Source organism: Trifolium pratense, linkage group LG6, assembly GCF_020283565.1.
Source record: "Trifolium pratense cultivar HEN17-A07 linkage group LG6, ARS_RC_1.1, whole genome shotgun sequence".
In the NCBI taxonomy this organism is placed as follows: Eukaryota; Viridiplantae; Streptophyta; class Magnoliopsida; order Fabales; family Fabaceae; genus Trifolium; species Trifolium pratense.
In genome coordinates, this window is record NC_060064.1 from 16,218,589 (window position 1) to 16,242,254 (window position 23,666).

General features: G+C 28.9%; 1 protein-coding gene across 17 annotated transcripts; it reads right to left on the reverse strand.

Annotated features, from left to right (window-relative positions):
* Positions 1-3,333: 3,333 nt before the first annotated feature.
* On the reverse strand, positions 3,334-11,481 carry LOC123888326 (pentatricopeptide repeat-containing protein At1g09900-like). 17 transcript variants are annotated; one of them, XM_045937348.1, is made up of 6 exons: positions 8,265-11,439; positions 8,048-8,116; positions 7,071-7,243; positions 5,550-5,604; positions 5,348-5,458; positions 3,925-4,707 (listed from the first exon to the last, which is right to left on the reverse strand). In XM_045937348.1, exon 1 carries the CDS (start codon positions 11,275-11,277, stop codon positions 8,638-8,640), a length of 2,640 nt encoding a protein of 879 aa, XP_045793304.1. In that variant the 5' UTR covers positions 11,278-11,439; the 3' UTR covers positions 3,925-4,707; positions 5,348-5,458; positions 5,550-5,604; positions 7,071-7,243; positions 8,048-8,116; positions 8,265-8,637. The 17 variants fall into 17 exon arrangements, with proteins under 17 accessions (XP_045793306.1, XP_045793304.1, XP_045793305.1 ...); XM_045937349.1 differs by having other exon boundaries at positions 5,341-5,458; XM_045937350.1 differs by adding an exon at positions 3,334-3,916 and having other exon boundaries at positions 4,203-4,707; positions 5,348-7,243.
* Between the last annotated feature and the right edge of the window lie 12,185 nt (positions 11,482-23,666).

Genomic DNA, 23,666 nt, shown 5'->3' on the forward strand with positions numbered 1-23,666 from the left:
AAGTGTAAGTGTGTGTGTACGCAATAGAAGGGGAAAAAAAAATTAGTGAAACAAACACACTTTATTTGAGTGATAATCTTGAAACAAACACACCTTAAAAGTTTTTTTTTATTTTTGTTTCATCTTAATTCTTCTACAACAACGATAATGAAATGTGCACGTATTTGAGCCAACGGCCTTTATTTGAGTAAACTTATGCAAATAGTTTATTACATGCCGATAAACTATTTTTAACTAATTTTGATTAATTCTCTAAAATATATCTTATATGATGCATGTTTACAAAAATTTGAGTAAATTGTTTATCTACATACATGAATCTTTAATTTTTATTTATTTTGACAAAAATGAGTCTTTTACTTTCAATAAAATAAAATGGAAAACCAAGCATTTGTTGGCATGTACTAATATGAGAAGAAAATCTAGAAAAAGGAGTGGCAAAAAAAAGAAGAAGGGCAAGAAAAAGATAAAGGGTCTACATGAAGTTGGAAAAAGATATCTTAGACCACAAAAATCAAAAAGGGGTCAAGCATACAAAGAATGTAGCTCTTTATTTAGATAAAAGGAGTACATCAAATAAAGTCATTATATATAAAGTAATTAATTTCAAGTGTATTTGACTAAAAACTGCTTCATAAAAAAATAATTTATGTTTAAATTCAGAAAATTTCCAAACATTGTGCAAGCATTGTGGATCTAAGTATTGTTCATTGGTCATCAAATTGAAACAGTAGCAAAATTTGGTTAAAGGGATAAATGATAAAATGAGGCAAAGGTGGATAATGTAGTACCATGCCAACAACCACATAGGCTGGCTTGTACTTTTTGCTGTTCATCATATATTCCTATTTAAACTCTCACCTTAACAACTTCAAAAACTTTACAACAAACACAATATATTCCATAATCCAATTAATGAATAACATCACAAAAACACACTATTGAAGATAAAAATATTCAACATTGAAGTAGTTGAATTCAAGTAGTTAATAAATTTTAGTTAAAAATAAATTGATATATAGAAAATTTAAGTTTAAATTTTGGCCATAATTTATTTACTTTCGAACGAACTCTAGACTACTAAAATTATTTCTCCGAGGAGTTATAGGGTAAAGATAAAAAACTATTGGACATCTATATGTTTTGACTTTATATTATGGATTCATTTCGTAAAATCAAACACGATTACTCTCACTCAAAACTTTATACATAAATAATTAGCTGTGTCAAGACAAGACACCCAACACATACACACTAACACAAGATTTTGTAAGAAGTCTTTGGCTTAAAGAGAAGATTTTGCTGATTGGTACAATTTTATTTAATGGAAATGAACAACAAAGGAAATTTCAGTGTGAGTTTCGTATTACTCTTTTCTTTCTTAACCATTATATACATAAACTTTTTTTAATCAAAAGCAATAAATTCTCATTGTTTTGGCTGTGAAGTAATTAGGTATATTTTTTTTGGCGTAAATCAGATATCTTCTGCGCACAACTATAGAGAGTAATTTCTTAAGTATCGTGGAACTTAAGGAATCTAGAATTTGGTTAAGTTAGAAAAGACTCATATCATCTCATCTAAGCATTTTTGGGTGTAAATACGTATATTTAGTACTATGTATATTATATCTGGAATGAATTATAAACAAAATTTGTTTAAAAAAAGGAAGTCACATGAGAATTGAGGGAAAATAATTATGATACATACTGTTACTGTAATATATTTTGTTTTGACAGGAATCTATGAGAAACATCAACAAATGATTATGGGACCATGATGAGTCCTTAACAAGTTAAAAAAATAAGTAGTTTTAATTCACGTGCAGACATTCAAAAGATGAAACAAGTTGACATTTAACCATCATATCATTCTCATGGTGAAATTCATACGTTGAAAGAATGCATAATGCATGTATGATAAAGAAAACTGTAAGAAAATAATTGTTTTTATGTTGAAGAGAATAGAAGAAAAGATTGTTTCAAAAACAAAATATTAAGAAAAGATCGAATGAAATGCAAAAAAATAAAATAAAATAAAGGCAAATTACATGAATTTAACAACATGAACAAAATGTTAGATAAATTCAATTGATCTTATGTTCCTGATAACAAAATAAAAAACAAGATCAATAAATCAAATACGGAAAATAGAGATTATGTAATTACCTCCAGCCACAGCTACAGTCTTGTGAGTGAATTGTTTTTTTAGTCTTCAAGCTCTTAGATGATGTATATTTTATAAAAATAGTAAATTGAGAGCAAGCTTAGAGACCAAACAATACTTTTTATATGATTGTTTCTACCATAAAAAATCATGAGCCATTACCACCCAAATAATAACCATTAAAAATTGAGAACCTCCAAATCATAACTCATAAAACCTATGGACCACTTAATTGTGGGTTTTACTAATAATAATGAAAAAAACGGTTATGTCTTTTACACAAAAGATAATTTAAAGATAGCTTAGGAATTTAAATCTAAAACCGAAAGTAAATTAAAACTTAATGTATAAAATAAAAGAAAATAAAAGTTTTAATGGAAAGATAATTTGTAAGGAGTTGAATACACCACTTCAAAGACAACATTTATATTTAGTTTGTTAATATATATTCTTGTAACATTTGTTAGCATTGATTGATTTACCTTTGTTAAATTATTTTGCATTTAGAATTTTATTTTTTACTCTTTTAGAATTTTTATTTATTTATTTATTTATCAGATTTCATGAAATTAAATAGAGTTGCATTATCTGCCATGCGACATTATCTCTTATCGTGCTTAGATGACAATCATGAAACTAATTATCATATAGTAGTAATATAGTAGTAAATTAACTAAGTAAGGTTAGTGGTACATAATACTTCCCCCGTTTTTAAGCAAAAACTTATTATTTTTTAATTATTGAATAATCAATGTATTTAAAATCTTAGAATGTATTTTTTTTTAATGTAGAGTTTGAGTGTGTCAGCATACATACATGCATGGCACACATCATGGTCGGGGTGGTAAAGGGAAAAGATGATAAGCAATGCAATGATATCATGGTAGGGCACTAGATATTATAATATATATGCACCAAATAGTCAATTAAAAACTTCATAAAATGCATTTCTTGGTAAGTATAAAAATGAACATGTTTGTAAGAGCATAGGGTCTACTACAAAACTTCCCAAGAATAATTTAAGAGGATTAAGTAAATATAAAAAAGGCAATTACAAAAAAAAAAGGACTACTAACTGTTTTCTCAAAAACAAAAGAAAGGGAATAAAATCCTTAACCTTTTCCTTTTTAAAAATAATTAATGATGTTAATTTTTGTAATGACAAAAAAAACTATGGCAGCTTTAAGACCACTAACATGTGGATGGTTATGGTGGTAGCAACTTGTTGCAATGGCCTACTGGTCACAACTTTCCTGTATCCTCGTGCAGAATATTGTATATAAAATATGTTTGTCCTCAATGATTATTTCTGCAACAATAGAATTCTAGTAGGAACTATATATAAACAACTAATTCTAGTAGGAACTAATTGTCTTGTTTTGCCAAGTTCTAAGTACTACTATACTTGTAAAAAATAAGCACTACATAATTTGGACCGAAAGATTCCAAGTTTTTTTTTTTTTATGTGTATGCATATCATGCAAATTAGTTAATTTAAAGATTTTTATATCACAGTATTTATGTCATTGTCAATTATATTTTCATGGACCAACCTTCTAATTCTAATGAAACTACTTTATCTTTCAATTTTGCTTTTGTAGTTTGATTTCTCAAATTTTGGGATGACAATGCATTTCAGGATTTTCCTGTCACATTTCATTACCTGCCATGTCCGTCACCGCGCCTCTGGATGTTTACTGCATCATGGCCTCATCTTCTGAGATCAATTCAACCCTAAGTTGTTCTGGCGCTGCACAAACAGAAAGGATGAGGGATAGATATTTGTGGGAAGCGGGGAACAAATGCGACAAGTGGGAGAGAGGTTAACTGGCTAAAGTAAACATGGGACACAGATGTGAAAAAGCAAAATATGTAATATTATTATTTTTTTGAAATAAAAAATATGTAATATTATTGGTAGTGTTTTAATCAAATCATTTGTTCAACATGAAAAAACAATAGAAGCTAACACTAGTAATGGTACCATTTCATTCATGTTCAATATAAGAGTAGAAGAACATTAAAATTTCGGTTACCAACTGGAGAAGGACATTGTAGATGAATTGAAAAAAACAAATCTCCACCACTTGACATCCTTTCCATATTATTATTCTAATTTGCATAATTGTTAGCTCATTTTCTAGAATCAATCTTCCAAAGTTTCTTTATTGGATTCAATTGAACCCTCGAATGAATTTCACACAAAGCTGCAAACTGTCGAGTGGATTGACGACACTTGAATTATGCATTCATGCTCTTGGTTACTCCACAAAGTTCAAAACGTCTCTATTGATCCATTTCAAAAACTACCATTATTGCTGAATTCTTGCTTTCAACATACGTTAGGAGATGTCTACATGCAAGTTACTGAGAAATATTCATAAGAGAGCTTTCGTCATTTGGGCGTGAGTCATGACCATTGCTTTTGCCATTTGATAGCTTGCCTCTTGCTATAGCTTGAAAATTCAAACTAGTTCCTAAAACACCACTGTCCTGATGCTTCTTGAGGGCTGAGGCCGCTAATTCCTAGGGCATTGGCTCCTGAAGCATTCATAGCATTTGAGCAGTGTCAATACACGGTTTATTGGGATATCCATACATTGCGCATGTTGATAATATTAGTGATTAACTTTCATATGCGGTTTAGTTTACCATTATAGATTTTGCATTAGTATCTCTTGTTTAGTGAGCAGTCTTAAACATCAATAATATAAATATCTGAAATATATCAAGTTTTACTTTTACTTTCACTTTCACATTTCCCAGAACAGATAGCATAAATTTTCAACTTAAATGAAATAAATATATGTATGCACAGACGTTCGGTGACTCAATTACAATCTTTTTAAATTTATTAACCTAATTACGGACAATCAAATCTTCATCAGGATGGCACCCAATTCTTGATTGATATTGCTTGCTCATTTCCAATGGGCTCAATTTAAATATTAAATTACTTAAAACAAAAGCATGTGAATTGCAAGAAAGAAATTGTGACAAGGGCTATACATTAATTTATACTTATACAATTTAAACTCAAGACGAGAAACTCAAAAATTCAAATGAAAAGGTAAAATGCTGTTGAAACTTTTTTTATGTTTTCTTGAACTATCTTCAATCAGAATCTCCTTTGGAAAAAAATAAAATTAAACATAAAAAGAGGATAATTCTTACCACTTACCAGGTTGTATTGTAACATGGTTGGGTTCTCTTGATTCAACAAAGCATTGAAGGAAATTTAGCACAATGAGCAGGGGAGACATGTTCAAAGATATGGCTGATCAAAGAATGCCTAAGTTTCAATATTCAAAAGTAAGAACTAAGAACATCAGAAACATATTTCTATATGGATATAGATTTGCAAAGAATCAGAAAAACCTTACAAATAAACATGTTCTGCGCTTGAAATGGTTGACCAGGATGGAGGTTTGTGAGCTACTGCAGAGAAAGAGGAAGAGGCAGACTCAGAGGTACGAGTAAGAAGCTGAGGCAGGAGAGCCATCTTTAGAGGTAAGAGTTAACGGATTGTTTGACAAATAGGGTTGGTTCATGCAAAAAGTGGAAACTGAAGCAAAGTGATATTGACATGCAGATAATGGAGTTGAAAGGCTAAGGTAGAAGATGATGGATTTTCTATTTTGGAAACCTCAAATTGAATGATGTTTTGATTGGGGTGTAGCATGTAAGTTAAATTTTTAGATGACAAAAATATCCTTTGTGCAGGAAATGATGTAACCTGAACCTAATATGCGTGATTTCTATGACTGACGGTATGCAGTTTTAATATGGATTAACAATTTTTTAAGACCATTTTATTTCCTTTTTGAGAATACTTACCCCCTATCATCACTTGGGAACGGTTTGTAGTTTTAATATGTTTTGATATCATAATCATTGATGAAATCATAAGTAATCTTTTATATTGCTCTATCATGATAGAGCAATATAAAAGAAGCAGCAAAAACTGATGCCTGAAAGAGAAACCAATACTTGAACCAAGAGGACTCACTACCCGAAAGTATAAGAGTAGAGAGAATTTCTTGTATAGATACGTACCTAACACGTCATATTTAGTCACAAACATGACACTTCATTTAATTTAAAAACCAAACTACTCAAGAAAATTAGAATAAAGAAAGAAGAAACCATTCTCCTTCCGTCATTTTTGAGCAACTGCTACTCCACGCCGGCGACTGACTGTCCTTCGTCCGAATCAGCTTGATTAGTCACAATTCCTCCGTGGCGTCATCAGCAGAGAATAACCCAATTTGTTTTCATAGCCAAAGTCGGTACCTTCGGAGAAATCTTCCTTTGCGAGTAAAACATGTACATAGAAGTCAGATTATCGCAAAGTCGTCACACAGGTAGATGGTTTGGTCAATCACAGATTGAAGGAGTTAAGGAAGATTTCACACGAGGTAGAAGATGATGGTTCAAGAGTTGGTGACTGAGTGCTTAATTGTTATTACAAACATGTTTAAAACAAATAAACCAAAGAAATAATACTGTAGAAGAAGAACGAAGCTTCTAAATGTGTTGTGTTAGTAATTAGTAATTGACTTACTGTACTTTTATGGCAGTGGAGCAACATTGAAGGAGAAAGAGAAGGAAAAAAGACTTGTCGATTTGTAATATTTTTATTTTATTTACTTCCCTTTTTAATTTTTAATAATGTGTCATCTTTTGATTAGTTGTTCCTAAAACTGATATGTTGCATCTGTTCCTATGCAAGAATTTCTCAAGAGTAGAATAGTAAATTAAGTCAACAAGCAGATCTAACAAAGATATTTTTATTATGTTTTCAATAAGTTTGCAAATAATGTGATTGCTCTTCCATGATCAGTGACGTGAAAAAAGAATAGTAGAATAGTAAATTAAGTCGGCAAGCATATTAAAGAACTTACCTGAAGTATTCCTGCAGCACCAATCTTGTCTACATCTACGTAGTTTTGGAATGAACTTGGGTACCTTCTCCAACTCACCAATGTGTGTATGGCTGCGAAGGAGCAATTAGCATTTGCTGAAATATTTCTGTGTATGACACAATTCCATGACTTGTGTGCATATACTTTCATTACTGAAATTAGGAAAAGACGAATATTATTATTATGAAATAAAATCAAAATAACAACAAATCTATTTCGCACACAATTTCAGGCAAATAAAATAACACACGGTAAATAAGAAATTTTAGCGTTCTGCGATGAAAAAGTGAAACTTGCAGTTAAAAGTCTCATATTGGATGAGATAAGAACTGAAAATGAGTTTATAAGGCAGTTTTATAGGGATTGAGTTAGGTCAAACTTAAATTCTAATATGATAATATAGCTTATCCAAGATCCATTGGGCCGCCTGCTATCTAGCAACTCAGGTCATGCTCCAGATGTTTCAGTCCTGAGCGTGAGCGAGGTGTTTAAGAGTCTCACATTGGATGCGATAAGATTTGAAAATGGTTTATAAGCGGGAAACATCCCAGAAATCTTTAAATGCAAAAAAAAAAAAAAAACAAAAATTTATTGAAACTCTGAATATGGAGTCTAAATGAACTCTTGTTTTTTTTGGAATAGAGTCTAACTGAACTCTGCTGTAAAACTGAAAAAAATAAATTCTGTTTAGTAATTTCCCAACTAATTTTTTTCATCAAAACAAGGAAATCATTGAGACATCCAACTTTACTCAGTATGTCATATGATAAAAGATTACAGTAACTGAACAATAAGTTGCATACTAGTATGTTCAATTTCCTATCAAACACTATAAAGATGGGAAATAAACAACTCCATATTTATTTGCAAGTTTTTCAGCAACATAACATGGAATAAATCATTCACAGACACTTGGTTTCCCTGTGATTGTTAGAAGAGCAATGCCGGGCATTCACCTTTTATAGCTTAAGCTTCTAGGGGATTTGGTCTTTTTCCCAAATGAAAGCAACCACAACTAACTGCAACTGAAAGTTGAAACCATACTTAATCAATCTTAAAGCCTCTCAGTGTGTCATGCAGTCCCAGCAACACGACAAAAATAGGTCGTGGGCAGGTAATATCTAGATTTAATATCATACACTTTTCTACTGTACAAGATTTAAATTTACTTACAAAAAATTCTTCATTGCCTGAACTTCAGCACATTCAACCACACTTCAGACTGATAATGGTCCGTAGGCCTCAAAATCTCAGAAGCAAACTATGCTTCCACAACAGCCCTCTAAAAGGATAGCTGCTATTATCCTTCATGAAGAAATAAAGATAAATGCACTCCAGACTGGTAGTAGCAATATCTAATGATATTCACCATAGAAAAGATAACCAATATTTCCTTGGTTTCTTACGGTTTGTTCCACTGCCACATATTTTGTAACCACTTGTTTGCCGCAATGTGCAGGTAGCAAATGAGTGCTACTTATTGATTTCATGATTACATAAAATCTTGGAAAATGTCCGGGATAATGAAAAGGGGAAACAATCAAATTCATAAAGCAACATATTGACTTTCAATCAGCTTTAAACCATTCTCATTCTCTATGTTATGAGGTCTATTTCTTGAAAAATGGTCAAATGTAATGTACATTAAGAAATCCAAAAAAAGACTCTTTTCATATGTTCCTCTCATTCCTCTCACAAGTTCAACCTCATTCTGCATCAAATGGTTAGCTCTGTCCAGTATTATATCGGAGATTTCATCAAAATCAAAGCAAATATTTCTTAACTTTTGGCCCCATAGTAAGGCCCTCTCGGGCATTCCTTGTTTGCAAAAGTGAGACAGCAATATATTGGTTGTAATCACATTTGGAATAAAACCCATCTTAATTAGTTTTGCAGTAAGAATCATAGCACGATCCAAAATATCACTACAAATACCACCCATCATAGTGTTGTATGTCACCGTGTTTGGAACAATACCAGCAGAGACAAGCTCATTCAAAATGACAATTGCTCGATTCATTTTTCGAACACTGCAGTATCCATGCATGCGTATATTATAGGTTGTGATATCTGGGTCAAGCCCGTGTGTGTACATTTTATTAACAATATCATCTGCACCAACCATGTCAAATGCCTTACAATATCCACCAACTAATATGTTAAATGTGAATATATCAGGCATCAAACCAACCCGCTGCATATCAAGCAATGCATCAATTGCAGATTTCATGTTTCTTTGTCTACAAAATCCATTAATGATGATATTGAAGGTAAAGGTGTCAGGAAGAATGCCTCTTAGCCTCATCTCGTTCTTCACCTGTAATGCTTCAGTCATCCTCCCACAGTTGCAAAACCCGCCAATTAAAGAATTATAAGAAAAATGATTAGGAACAAAACCTATAGCTAGCATATCCGAGAACACTTCATATGCCGCATCAACGTTACCTTGCTTTGAAAGTCCATCTATTAAGGCTGTAAATGCAACAACATCTGGATATATACCTTTTTCTTTCATTTCCTTCCACATAAAATGAACCCCATCCATATCATTCATCTTGAAATATCCATCAAAAAGAAGTGTGTAAGCCACTTTTTTTATAAGAAACCCCTTCTCTGACATCCTATACAAAAGATTCCTGGCTTGTTGCAGCCTCCCTTTCTTACACAAACCCATAAGCAGAGAATTACATGTGGATGACGAAGGAGTGTAGCCACACTTAACCATAATATGATAGGCATCAAAAGCTTTGTCTTCTAAACCTTCCCTGCTATAGGCTGCAATTAATGAGTTAAAGGCACACACACTAAAAGTTATTCCTTTTTCAAGCGAATCCTTCAATAATTTCATGGCCTCGTCAATTCTACCAGCCCAACACAGCCATGATACCGCCACATCATAATCCTGAAAAAACCCCGTTACTATTAAACCATGTAACCTCTTATTCAAATCCTCTTTTCTCCCATATTTATAATGCCCTCCAACAAAAACGTTGAAAGTCACACAATCTGGAGGAACCCCTTTAATCCTCATTTCTTCATAAAGCGAGCTAGCTTTACCAATCTCCCTTGCCTTCACATATCCATCCATCATGGTGTTATATACTGCAGTATTTGGAGTGATCCCCATAGCTAAAACTCTATCAAACCAGTTCCTCGCCTCCGCCACCTTTCCTTCCCTACAAAGTGCATGCAAAATGGTATTAAACGTGGCAATACTCGGCTCACAGCCTCTTACATTCATCGAATGATACCAAGCAACCGCATCCGAAGTCTTCCCCCCAACACAACAAGCATTAATAAGAACATTATACGTAAAAACATCAGGATCACACCCAAACTTATACATCAAATAAAACAAACTCTCCCCTATAACAACCTTCCCCTGTCTACAAAACCCACAAATCATCGCATTAAACGTAATATTATTAGGAATCGGCCCTTTTCGAATCAAATCTTTAAACAACCTCCACACACTACCATAATCACCAATCCTAAACAACAACTTAAAAAGAATAGTCATTGCAGTTAAACTAGGCCTAACACCAACATCTCTCATTCTATGCAAAACCTCCAACGCTTCTAAACTCATACCTACATTCAAAAAACCCCTCATTAACGTATTCAAAACAGAAAAATCAGATTCATATTGAGAATGATCCCTCCACATAATCTCCACAATTTCTTTACTCCTAACAGCCCCAATCCTACCAAAAACCCACGAAATTAGGTCTTGTGCAAGAATTTGAAGATTCTGAGCTGCTAAAACATGAGCTGAAATACAACAAGAACGAACAAATTCATCAGTATCGGAATCTCCAAATGCTAGTTTGAAGAATGCGAAAGCGGCGTCGCGGGTTTGAAGAAGGTTCATAATATTGACGAGAATGAAAGGACAGAAACGAAGAGAGAATGATTTTAAGATGAAAGTTTGGTTGTTTTTGATGATGGTGGATAATCCGAGAGCTATGATTCGGCGTTCTCTTGGAGTGATGAATGTGAGTGGATTGAAATTGGTGGTTCGATGAGGAAGAGGGAGGAATTGAGTTAGGTAATAAGAGGAATTAGGTTGAAATGTTGATGATGAAGAAGTGGAAAAGAGAGAGTGAGAGTGTTGAGTGAGGGAATGGCGGTGGTGGCGGGTTTTGATTCTGAAGAAGAGAAAGAGGAGAGTAAACTTGGATGACATTCGGAGCGGAGCACACGAAAGTGCTCTCGCGGATGGTAATATCGAAGTGATGACGGTTGCAGAAGAAGAAAAACGGTGGTGGTGGTGCGATGAGTTGAGTTTTACGGTGGCGGCATTTTCCGATTTCCGAGTTTATTGGGCTCGTCTTTTACTATCATTGTTTGTGCTTTTCAAGTAAGGGGTAATATTTACTTTCCACCACCCACTCCTTTAGTTATACACCTTTTTATTTTATTCTTTAGTACAAATAAACGATATTAAATCGCTAAAAACAAAAATAATGAATCTGTGTACAAACTCACAGCATTCATGTTAATAACATAAAATAAAAAATTACATGAGCATATAAATATGACTATATTGAAGTGTCTGGAATGATCATGCCTCCAGATTTATAGTGTTGATGACACAAAAGTCAACAGTGAATGAATTTGCACTTGATCGGAACTAATCATTCAATCTGAAACAAATGAACACCGCACAAAGACGAAAAAACAAAATACATCGCACAAAAACGCGACAATAAAATAGACGAGAAATCAGAACAAACAAATATGTGAAAACACACTTATTTAAATATAACAATAAAGAAAAAACAATTTACAAAAGAAGAAAATAAACTTAAATTATTGTAATACACTTATACATTTTATATTTTCTCTTCAGTAAAGACTATGTCCTCAAAGCAATGGAAATTTCTTAAGACTTTCTAAAGTCGCAAGAGTTTCAAGAATTTTAAATCTAATACTTTTTTTCGTCAAACCTAATTTTTCGTTATTTCTCTTATTTTTCTCTCTCTAATATTGGGTCATTTTTGCATCATTTCCCTTGTTTTATTTCAATATAAACGAGCAATATGATACAATTCAGATTTTTCTTTCATGTTTTACTTTTGCGGTATTCTAAATGCAGCGTTGTTTAATTTCTAATCTTCATAGTGTTTGCTTTTTAAATTGACAATTCAACCAATAACTGGAGTCAACGTTACAAATCTAAAGGCGTATATTCTTTTATGTTTTTGACTTAAATGTTGTGCATTTGAACATTTGTTCATAGATTTACCTCTTTTTTGTTCGAGCGATATTGAATTTATGTTTATATCCGATATCATTTTTTAATAACAAAAAAAAAAAGATATCATGGTTGTTTTAAATTGAAAACTCTATGGAATCTATGTTCTTAGGTATGACTTTCACGTTAAATCGAAGCTAAAATCATTTTGAGTAAAATTGAAAATCAAAACGAGTTTAGACAATTTAACTCCCTATAAAATCAGTAAAATCACTTAAACGCGGATGTTTTTACCTAACGATTCAAAAACCTGATTTTTTTACTCAATTTACAAGTTCATTTTTATCATATCACTAATAAATATAATATCATATCAAGAGAGACATTTAGCTTTTTATAATAGTATATGTTAATAATTATAGGAGTAACAATTATCTACACATGTGATTATTTTTTATAATAGTATACCCTTTATTTTTTTTTATAAGCAAAAAAATTATGGTTGAATAATTGATTATATGATTTATATTATAGATCAAATACATTAATTATTCAATTATCCTAAAAATAGATTTTTTGCTTATAAAAAGGGGTGGAGGAACTGAGGGAGTACATTAAGAGTTAAATGGATAATAATTTTTAGTTCTCGTGTATTCTCAACAATATCTCCTATTTTTATGCACGTGAGCAGAAACAAAACAAGTAAATAATTATGTTTTAATAAAATAAATATATAATATAGAAAAAATTTATGCGACTATTTAAATATAATAAGCTTTTTTTTGGTAGTTAGATGAAATAGTGTCAGACTTAACAATTTCGACATTTCGGCCATTTGAGCTAACATTTGTAGACCTTTAAATATATTTGTGGACATTTAAATATAATAAGTTATTTGACATAAATATTATATAAAAAATACATAATATAATAGGGTTTTGTAAAAATAAATTAAAACAATAGGAGGTTAAAATATATAATCACCTAGTATTTCAATTATATATAATATTTAATCTCACATGACATGCATGGTTCAAATAGTCATATTTAATACGTAAAAAAAAGAAATATTATTTTTTTACAAGATATATTATGGACATATAGTTGTTGAGTTATTTGTTATTGAAATGCATGACTTTAGTCATAATTAACCAATGCAAATAAGAGAAAATTAATTAAGTGTGAAATATCTAATATTTAAATTTTATTTTTATTTTAAATTTAAAATTAATAATATATTAATTTTGTCATATTTTCTTATTAATATTCATAACACTTAAAATTTTAAAGTAAAAAATTATTAATTTCCAATTATGCTTGTTCAAAAAAATTTCCAATTATGTTCAAAATTAAGTAAGCTAAAATATATATTATATATGTTTTTTTTAATATGATGTAAATTCTACTAGTTTACGAGTTAAATCTACGTTTCGATTCCACTTAGCAAAAACGAGTTGACGTAAAACTTAGATTCAATAAGTAAGTCCAAATTGTTGTAAAACAAAGTTAAAAGAGTAAGAAAACAAGTAGAGAGAAAGAGGAAAGTAAGTTATAGTATTTCTTTTTTGTGTGTCTTTACATGAAAATGAGAGTGCTATTTATAAGACATATGTAGGGGACAAGAAAACCTACACCATAATGGGCATTCATCACATATTATTCATAACACTCCCCCTTGAATGTCCATTAAGGATATGCCTCGTTAAAACCTTACTAGTAAAAAACCCATTGGGAAAAAAATCCTAGTGAAAGAAAAAGAGTACATTATCCTTTGTGTGTGAACTGCCTCATTAAAAACCTTACCAGGAAAACCCAGTGGGACAAAACCATGGTTAAGGGAAAAAGAGTGCAGAACATATTTATATCTCCCCCTCATAAAGACAATTATATATGAGACGAAGAAAATTAAATAATCTTATGTAGTAGTTGTAGTTCCTCGAAAGCTTTACTTGAAGCTGATTTTGTAGAAAGACCTGTCTTATCTTCTTTATTATACTCTTCTCCAAATATGTAGTTTTTGCGACATTATCTTCATGTTGAATCGTTGCAAGAACCCTTTAGAAGAAAACTCACAAATTCTTGTATCTGATGAATCATATACTTCAATCAAATCACATTCTTGATTTATCTTCTATAGTGCTCAACTTTCCTTGTCATTTTATTTCATAAGTGATTGGATGTCCTCATGTAAACATATAATTTGTTTGTGATCTATACTATAATGAGAATTATACAAATAACCTGCATATCTAAAATAATAAAATATATACTTGATTATATATTGACAACAAATAATAGATCAACAATGTATTTGTCCCCCTTTTTAATCAAAATGTGGTACTTCAGGACCAATTAGTTATTCATCATTTGCTCGAACACTAAAATGTCATTTGTTTACATCGGTGTTCTTACAAAAATTAGGGTACGTAACTGATCTTCTTATCTTTCATATAGAATCATTTTAGAACCTTTTGTATATAAGCTTCACGATTCACAAAATATTCTTTAAATACTTATTTTGTAAGAAATGACAATATCTCAAACTCTTCATGAGTCTCTTGATCATATTTTTATCATCGACATAAATATTAAATATATCAAATTTATTATTTTCTTAAAATGAACAAATTGTCATTTTCATATCTCTCACTTGAAAATATTCAACAAGAATATTATACAACATGCATATAGATGTTGCTCTCGTATATAAGGAGACTTATTCATATTTATTAAGTCATCTCTCCAATATATATGTGTCTTACGAAAATTAAATCCTTCTGGGATTTTCATATAATCATCATTATCAAGTGAGCCAGTCAAATACGTTAAAACACATATTTCACATAAATTGAGTATTTCATATGCTACTCAACTTAATTAATTACAAAGAAGTTTTGGAATTCACTTTAGGTGAATATGCTTCTTGAAAATCAATGATAGACATTTATCAATATACTTGAATAACAATTCAAACTCTAAATATTTGATTTTCATTATTTTTCTCTTGAAAATTTATTCATATCGAATTATTTCCATCTGCAGATGGAATGGACTACTGGTCCAAATACATTCCGCTTTGCAAAGCTAGTTTAATTTTGTATCAATTGCGTCTATCTATTTAGTGAATCATTTCATTGTCTATAATCCTTAATAGACTTTGATTTATGATCCTCATTGTCATTTATCACATATAGCGCTTTATTATGTGCAAAAATATTGTCAACGTTGACTTCATCTCGGTTCCATCGTATTTTATTCATGACATAATTTATTGAGATCTCTTTGTTTTAATAAATTACAGGTACCTGATGAGTTCTTCTGGAACTGAAAAATTAATTATGTCATATTTTTTTTCAATTTTTTTTTCATATCCTCCCTTGGGTCATCTTTCTTTTTAGCTCCTTATATTTGAGGATTTTTATCTTTGAAACCGATTTGCTTACCATGCTTCAAGCGTGGTTAAGAATCATTTGCAATATTAGATTGTCCGACAGGGACATTCATTTTTATCGGAGCATTAGCAGCTATTGATTGATTTCATAAACTTTGCAAATGAGTTATCTTATATGAGGATCAAGATGAGATAATAATAATAATTTATTTCAAGTAATTCATTTGAACTTTTGGTTCATATTTTTTAGCTGCTTATTTCCTCCCCCTAATATTGGGAAAACTAATTCATCACTTGAAAATTAGCCTTCTGGGCTATAAACAAGTCCCTAATTATTGGCTCAATATAATTTATAAGGGATGAAGAGTTATATCAAATATATTTTCCCAATATTCTTTTACGACCCATTTAAATGCATTATATTGGAGCAATTGAGACGTACCCAACACATCCAAAAATGTTCATATATGGGAAATTAGGTTTATAAACCAAAATTCAAATAAATTAGGGGAGAACTTATGTATATAATAATTTGTTGGCATGATGCTATTTAATATCTCAACATACATGTTTGAGTGTTCCCAACTATAACTTAGAAGTTATGATCTCGTAAGTATCGGTCGTGTAATTAACTTTAGATGTCTAAAGAATGGATCTTCAAGTCCATAATTTTTTTGTTTGTATGAACATATTCTACAAGATGTTTAGTATAAATTTCAACTAACATATGATACTTATCAAATACTTTCTATAATAATATATATAAAATGAGCTCTTAAAAATAATCTCACAAACTTCTGGTCGTGAGTTTATAACAAACATACATGTGACCATTTAGTTGATGCATCAATTAAAATTTTAGGAATCTAATCGGTCCACATGATCGGTGTATTGATTTACAAATATCACCTTATATATATTCTAAAAAATAAAAGATGCTCATTTACTTAATTTTTCAACTTCCTTCGGGAACTAGTAACACATAAAAATTATTAGATTGAAGAAACTTCAGGCCCTTCAATTCATATACAATTATTTTATATTCCACATCATAATAGATTCGGGATGACCCATCCGATCTTGCCAATTACAAACTTAATATGATTTAAATTGTAAATTTCTGGTTTACTTAAACATATATGTGCTTAAGTTGCACTAATATTATAATTATGCCCCAAACTAGAGACAAAAATTGATACCGTGACTCGTAACATAGAGATACAAGATCTCCTCCATTGCTTGTTTCAATATGATATTTATTTATGTGAATATCCTCCAAGCATATATACTAAATTTCTTTAAGACTTTAAAATATACAATACATTAGCAAAGTGTAACTTTGTTTCTCGATATAACAATGTATTGGCTCTTCTGGAGCTTCAATAAATTTTGTACTATAATACATAGGATTTAATTCCTTCCAATTTTTTTTTTTTTTTTTTTTTTTTTTTTTATTTTTATGAATAGAAATATAGATGAATACTCTCATGCTAACAAAATATGTTTTAGCAATTTTTTTTCACTAGAACATAATAAAAAATTGTAATAATTTATTTGTATGAGACTTAAAAGAGTAGAAATAAAATATAACAGAATAATGTTTATGAGAATTTCAGGAGAATTAGAAATTAGAAGGTTGTAACCAAAAAAATAAAATAAATTAGAAAATAGTAACAATTAAAATATTTTTAAAATTAAAATCAATAAATTGATTTAAATAAGTAACTGAATAATTAAACCAATTTATATTTGAAAAGAATAATCTTTATTATTAGAGGAAAAAAAATGTATAAACTATGCATTCAATCATGAGCTAAATATATCAATAATATTCATCCAATGTATGTGCAACAATGGATATACAAAATATTCTTGAAATTATATTTTCAAAGTTGCTACTTCTGGAGCATATTCGAGAAATATAAATAATTCTTCTATTCATTTCCTTTAATTTTGGTCCATTCTATACCAAGATCAAATAGATCATATAGACCGTAATCTTGCCGTAAGAATTTGGTTCTTCAACAAATCTCTTTTTAGAATAGGCGGAGAAATTCACAATTTTATAATCCTTCATTTCATTGAGCGATACTACAAGAATGCTTTAATATTGGATTTTATGTTCTTCAAGAACTATACAAATAATTTTTTCATTAACAATAGCTAAGGAAATCCATATTCTTTGAGCAATTCATCTAAGATGCGCCAATATTAAAGCTTTAGTTCTTCAAGAACTATATCACAAGTGACCTTAATATAATGATCACAATGATCTTCATAATTTCTTCAAGAAAATTTCATTCTTTGAGCAATCATTCAAAGATGCTTCAATATTAAGGTTTTCCCTTTTTCTTTTCTAGTTCTTCGGGAACTAGCTAATGTCACATATATTTTCAATAGTTTTGCTAATTTGTCCACTTTTTTCGCGGCCATGACTATTACCACGACTATAACCATAATTTTGTCCATGGTAACATTAGTGGATCATACTTCATTCACTTTTGAGAATCATTTTTCATTCATTTATCATTGATACCATCATCAAATAATAAAATTAAGCAAATAATTAGATAAGCATAATAAACAAATCAAATAAAAAAATTCCAATTAATTTTTATTAATACTAATATAATGTAACGTACTAAAAGTTTATAATGCAAATTAAATAGTAGTGTAGTGAAATTAATAATAATTATAATGTAACCTATATTATGAATGAGATTAATTAGTAACTTATTGAGAAAAAAGTTGGCATATACATAGTATAGAAAACGTAAAATAAATTGCCATATAATTATATGTTTAATTGTTTATGTTTTTTTTTTTTTTTTTTTTTTTTTTTTTTACGGTAAAAAAAATTGTTTATGCTTTTCACAATGATAAGTACCAAATTCAAATTATCTATCCACAACATGATATGTATAGAATATAGATAGTGAGCCATATTATTATAAATTGATAATACTTTTTTAAAAAATTGATAAAGTTATCCTTCAAGAATGTATGTATATTGAATTCTTCCGGAATTCATAAGAAATAATTCATAGCAAGTTCTCCAAGAACTATATAACATCGTTTGTAATGTAAAATTAATCATTTATGCAATCCTTTAGGGATGCATATAACATTGAATTCTTCATAAGTTTTTCAAGAACTCTATAATAGATCTTATCAAATATTTTCTACATCCTTTAGGGATGTGTCACAATTGAATTCATCAAGATTTCGTATATTCTAAAAATAAAAGATGCTCATTTACTTAATTTATCACTCTATAATTTTTAAGTTCTTCAAGAATATATATAACAGATCTATTTGTACGATCCTTCAAAGATGAAAGATGTATCCGTAATGAATTCTTCAGGAATTCGTGGGAAATACAAATTGATTTTTAAATTGTTTAAGAATTGTATAATAGATCAAATATATATTCAATCAGTTATTTATCCAATCCTTCAGGGATTGATGTTCATTTTACTTATATCTATGAATCTTCAAGATTCATATTTTAAAAGATATTTTATGGTACTTATAGAAGCGTATGCTTATGAATCTTCAGGATTCATATTTTAAAATTTCATCATACTATGAATCTTCAGGATTCATATTTTAAATTTTATCACACTATGAATCTTCAGGATTCATATTTCAAAAATTTCACCACGATACTTCTGGATCGTAGGTTTGTGAATCAATATAAAAAACGAGAAGAAAAAATTATCTGAAAGAATAGAATAAAAAAAATCATACATAAAATAAAATTGTCACTTCTCTTTGTTGCTATACCTTTCTTGAAAGAGGAGAGACTATCGTGCTGATAACGTGTTGTAAAACAAAGTTAAAAGAGTAAGAAAACAAGTAGAGAGAAAGAGGAAAGTAAGTTATAGTATTTCTTTTTTGTGTGTCTTTACATGAAAATGAGAGTGCTATTTATAAGACATATGTAGGGGACAAGAAAACCTACACCATAATGGACATTCATCACATATTATTCATAACACAAATCTTTTATTTCTCTTACTTATTGAAATTTAATTTTCAAAATATATGTATATTCACACAATCTCACATCAATACCGTATATTGTCCGAAACCAATTCTATTCTAGGATGCACAAATGTTTAGTTCCTAAAAGAGAAGAAGCTTTGCTTTTAACTTTTAGCATTGGTAGGGGTCATAAACAATCAATTTTTTTACATCATTGCAAATCTTTTACTAGTAAAAGGAATGTTGAGTTGCTCATAAGCAAGCTTTGTGATGATGTGGCATGCTTTAGAGAGCTTCTCATATCTATTTAAAATTTGTCCCACAATTTATTTTGTGTGTTCATTCATCTTCCAAAGTAATTATTTATATGTTACAATAATAATGGCTCCCAATAATAATGAATGAAAGAAAAGAAAAAAAAAGATCAAATTACAAAATAATAATGAATAGATATATGCTCTTTCATATTTTACACTACCAAACATAAAATATAAATCATGCATGCGTAAATATGATTTGCAATTTGCAAAATTTTACTTTAAATAAATAAACCAAATAAAAAATTACCCCTCAAAAAAATTTCATGCTTGACAAAATAAATAAATAAATTTTATGAAAAAAATACTTTAGTTATATTGTTTATTAATTAATTACTATTGTGCTATTATTCTTAAAAAAAAATTAACATTGCACACCAACTTTTAAACTACCATTCTTTCATATTCCTTAACTCTTATTCCTTAACTATGACAAATAAATTTATCATATAATCCTTTAAACCTTCATCTTTTCCCATCCCTAACCATTGTGTGTATAAATATATGATTTTGTGCACACATGCTAAATGTTAATTTGTAGTGCAAATTTGAGTTTTCATCATCACTTTTCCCCAATCAACTATTGGATGACAGCTCCTCAATAGGTTCTTCATCTCTTCACAATTTATTAGTTTCTATATATATAGCAACTTATTAATTATGTTACTCTTACATATTGTGTGAAAATTTTAGACATCCTTATTTTTATTGATATAATGTTTGTTTTCTAACTTTTTTCTTATTTTTTATTTTTTTTTATTTCTTAACGTAGATATGACAATTTTTTCATGTGAATTAGGATAAAAGAATAAAAGAGGGACTTCTATTTTTGTCTTTGTTGCAACTTTTATGCTCAAGAAAGTCGATGAAAAGCGACAATTTATGTGAGTATATATATCTTTGAGTACATTTCCACTATGTTATGTTATTATTCATAATACCATTTTTTTTGGTATATTTCATAATACCATATTTATATGTACTAAATTTATTTATTTTTACAAACTAATTTTTTTTTTTGTTATTCATCTGTAGTAAAGTATCAAACAAGTTTGAAGACAATTTTTACTTACTACCCTACAACAATATCACTTATTTTTTCAAGGAAAATATAACTAAAATTATTAAAACAACAAAACTATCATTTTCATTGTAACTGGAAAAAAAACATTTTAATTTTGATATTACCTATTCTTTGTGATAAAGCAGTTATTTATTTATATTCAATTAAATTTGTCTTTTGAAGTAACCGTGAAAATAAAACCACAAATCCACCTTAATTCATTTGTAAATTAGTTACAATAAGAAAAATGAATGTATGAGAAGATCATGTTTCTTATAACGATAATAAATCATTAAAAAATTTGTGGTAAAAATTACTCTATAAGTATAAATTAGTCTACCAACTCTTAACATTTTATACTAATTATATATGTATTTCTTTTTATTTTGTGTGCTCATTCTCCATTGTTAAATATAACGATTTATATATTAGTAATTGATGGTTATTATTGATTTGCACTAACAATGGTGATGTTGATTGATGAAATATATATATTTCTTGGTAATTTGATGATTATTATGGAATTACAGTAACAAATTTCGTCGTAATTATTTAAACAATCCACACTTCAATTACATAAACAAAATTGGACGGAGGTAAATCTCGCAAAGAAAAAAAAACTAAAAATAAAAGAATTAAGCAATTAAAATAAGGTAAACCGGACAATAAACTAAAAAATCCTCACAAATAAAAGTTGAGATAAAATTTCACCAAGTAAAAGTTTGAGAGGAAAAAAAGTTAATATATCAACACAAAAATTGTATTATTGTTAAATATAAGTTATGTTTAATTACATAGAGTAGAATAAGCGCGCGGCTATGTTATTTGGTACATACTTTCAAAGAATGTGATCAAATGGTGAAAAAAGAAAAACTAATATCTATGAATCACATTATATTCTATAATTGAAACTTATTTCAATCTTTCTCACGAGCAATATTGTTAGCAAACCGCCTCTAACTCTTTTTGAAAATAATAAGAAATACACCGTAGTAAAAAAGCAAAGCAACTTACGACTGCTCCACTACGATACATAAAAAGAAAATATGATGCATCTCTTCAAACTTATGAGATATATTAGTTTTTCCTTTTATTTATTATTTTATACGAACACACTTAAATTTTTAATTTTATTTTATATGATTACACTATTTGAATAAAATATGATACATCTCTTCAAACTTATGAGATATTATAAGAGACTCGCTAAAAATTATATTCATTGTGTCCTTAATCTACAATATAAAATCTCATTTTCCTAAACAACTTTCTTATTTTTAATATAACAGAATTACAACTAAATCATGTTACTATAATTTAAATATATATGTCATTATACTTATCATAATTATTATTTTTCATTTGTAATAATATATTTTAAGTATGTTCTAATCAAACCTGCATGCATTCATTTGCAATTTCTTTGGTAGTTAAAATAAACTCCATGAAGTGAAAGTTTGACGTAAAATTTTAAAAGAAGTCAATATATCAGCACAAGAATTTTATTTTCATAAAATATATATAAGAAAACATAAATTGGATGGAATATATTGTTAGCAAATCGCCTCTATTTGAAAATAATAAGAAATACACCGTAGTAAAAAAGCAAAGCAACTTACGATTTCTCCACTACGATCCATAAAAAGAAAATATGATGCATCTCTTCAAACTTATGAGATATATTAGTTTTTCCTTTTATTTATTATTTTGTACGAACACACTTAAATTTTTAATTTTATTGTATACGATTACACTATTAGAATAAAATATGATACATTTATTCAAACTTATGAGATATTATAAGAGACTCGCTAAAAATTATATTCATTATGTCCTTAATCTACAATATAAAATCTCATTTATCTAAACAACTTTCTTATTTTTAATATAACAGAATTACAACTAAATCATGTTACTATAATTTAAATATATATGTCATTATACTTATCATAATTATTATTTTTTATTTGTAATAATATATTTTAATTATGTTCTAATCAAACCTGCATGCATTCATTTGCAATTTCTTTGGTAGTTAAAATAAATCCACCAAGTTTTTATGTGTCAAAAAAAAAAAAAAACTCCTCCAAGTGAAAGTTTGACGTAAAATTTTAAAAGAAGTCAATATATCAGCACAAGAATTTTATTTTCATAAAATATAAGAAAACATAAATTGGATGGAAGATAATAAGTCGTTTTGCTATTTTATACATAATTTCATGGAATATAAACAAAAGATGAAAAAGACAAAACTACCATATATATATATATATATATATATATATATATATAAATCACATTCTATAAGTTGAGTTTGATTTTTTCTTTCTCATAAACAATATTTTTAGCAAGGATGACTGCTGCTATAATTCTTATTGAGAAGAATAAAAAATATATCAAAATAAAAAAACAAAACAACTTGCGAGTGCACTAATGAGACCCAAAAAAAAAATTAAATTAAAATTACACACAATATAATACATCTTTTCACACTTATAAATAATATAAGAGATCATTTTTTTTGACGGAATATTATAAGAGATCATTAAAAACTATATTAATTGTCTTTAAAATATATTTTTGAGCAAAAATATATATAAAAATAAAAAATCAATTATAT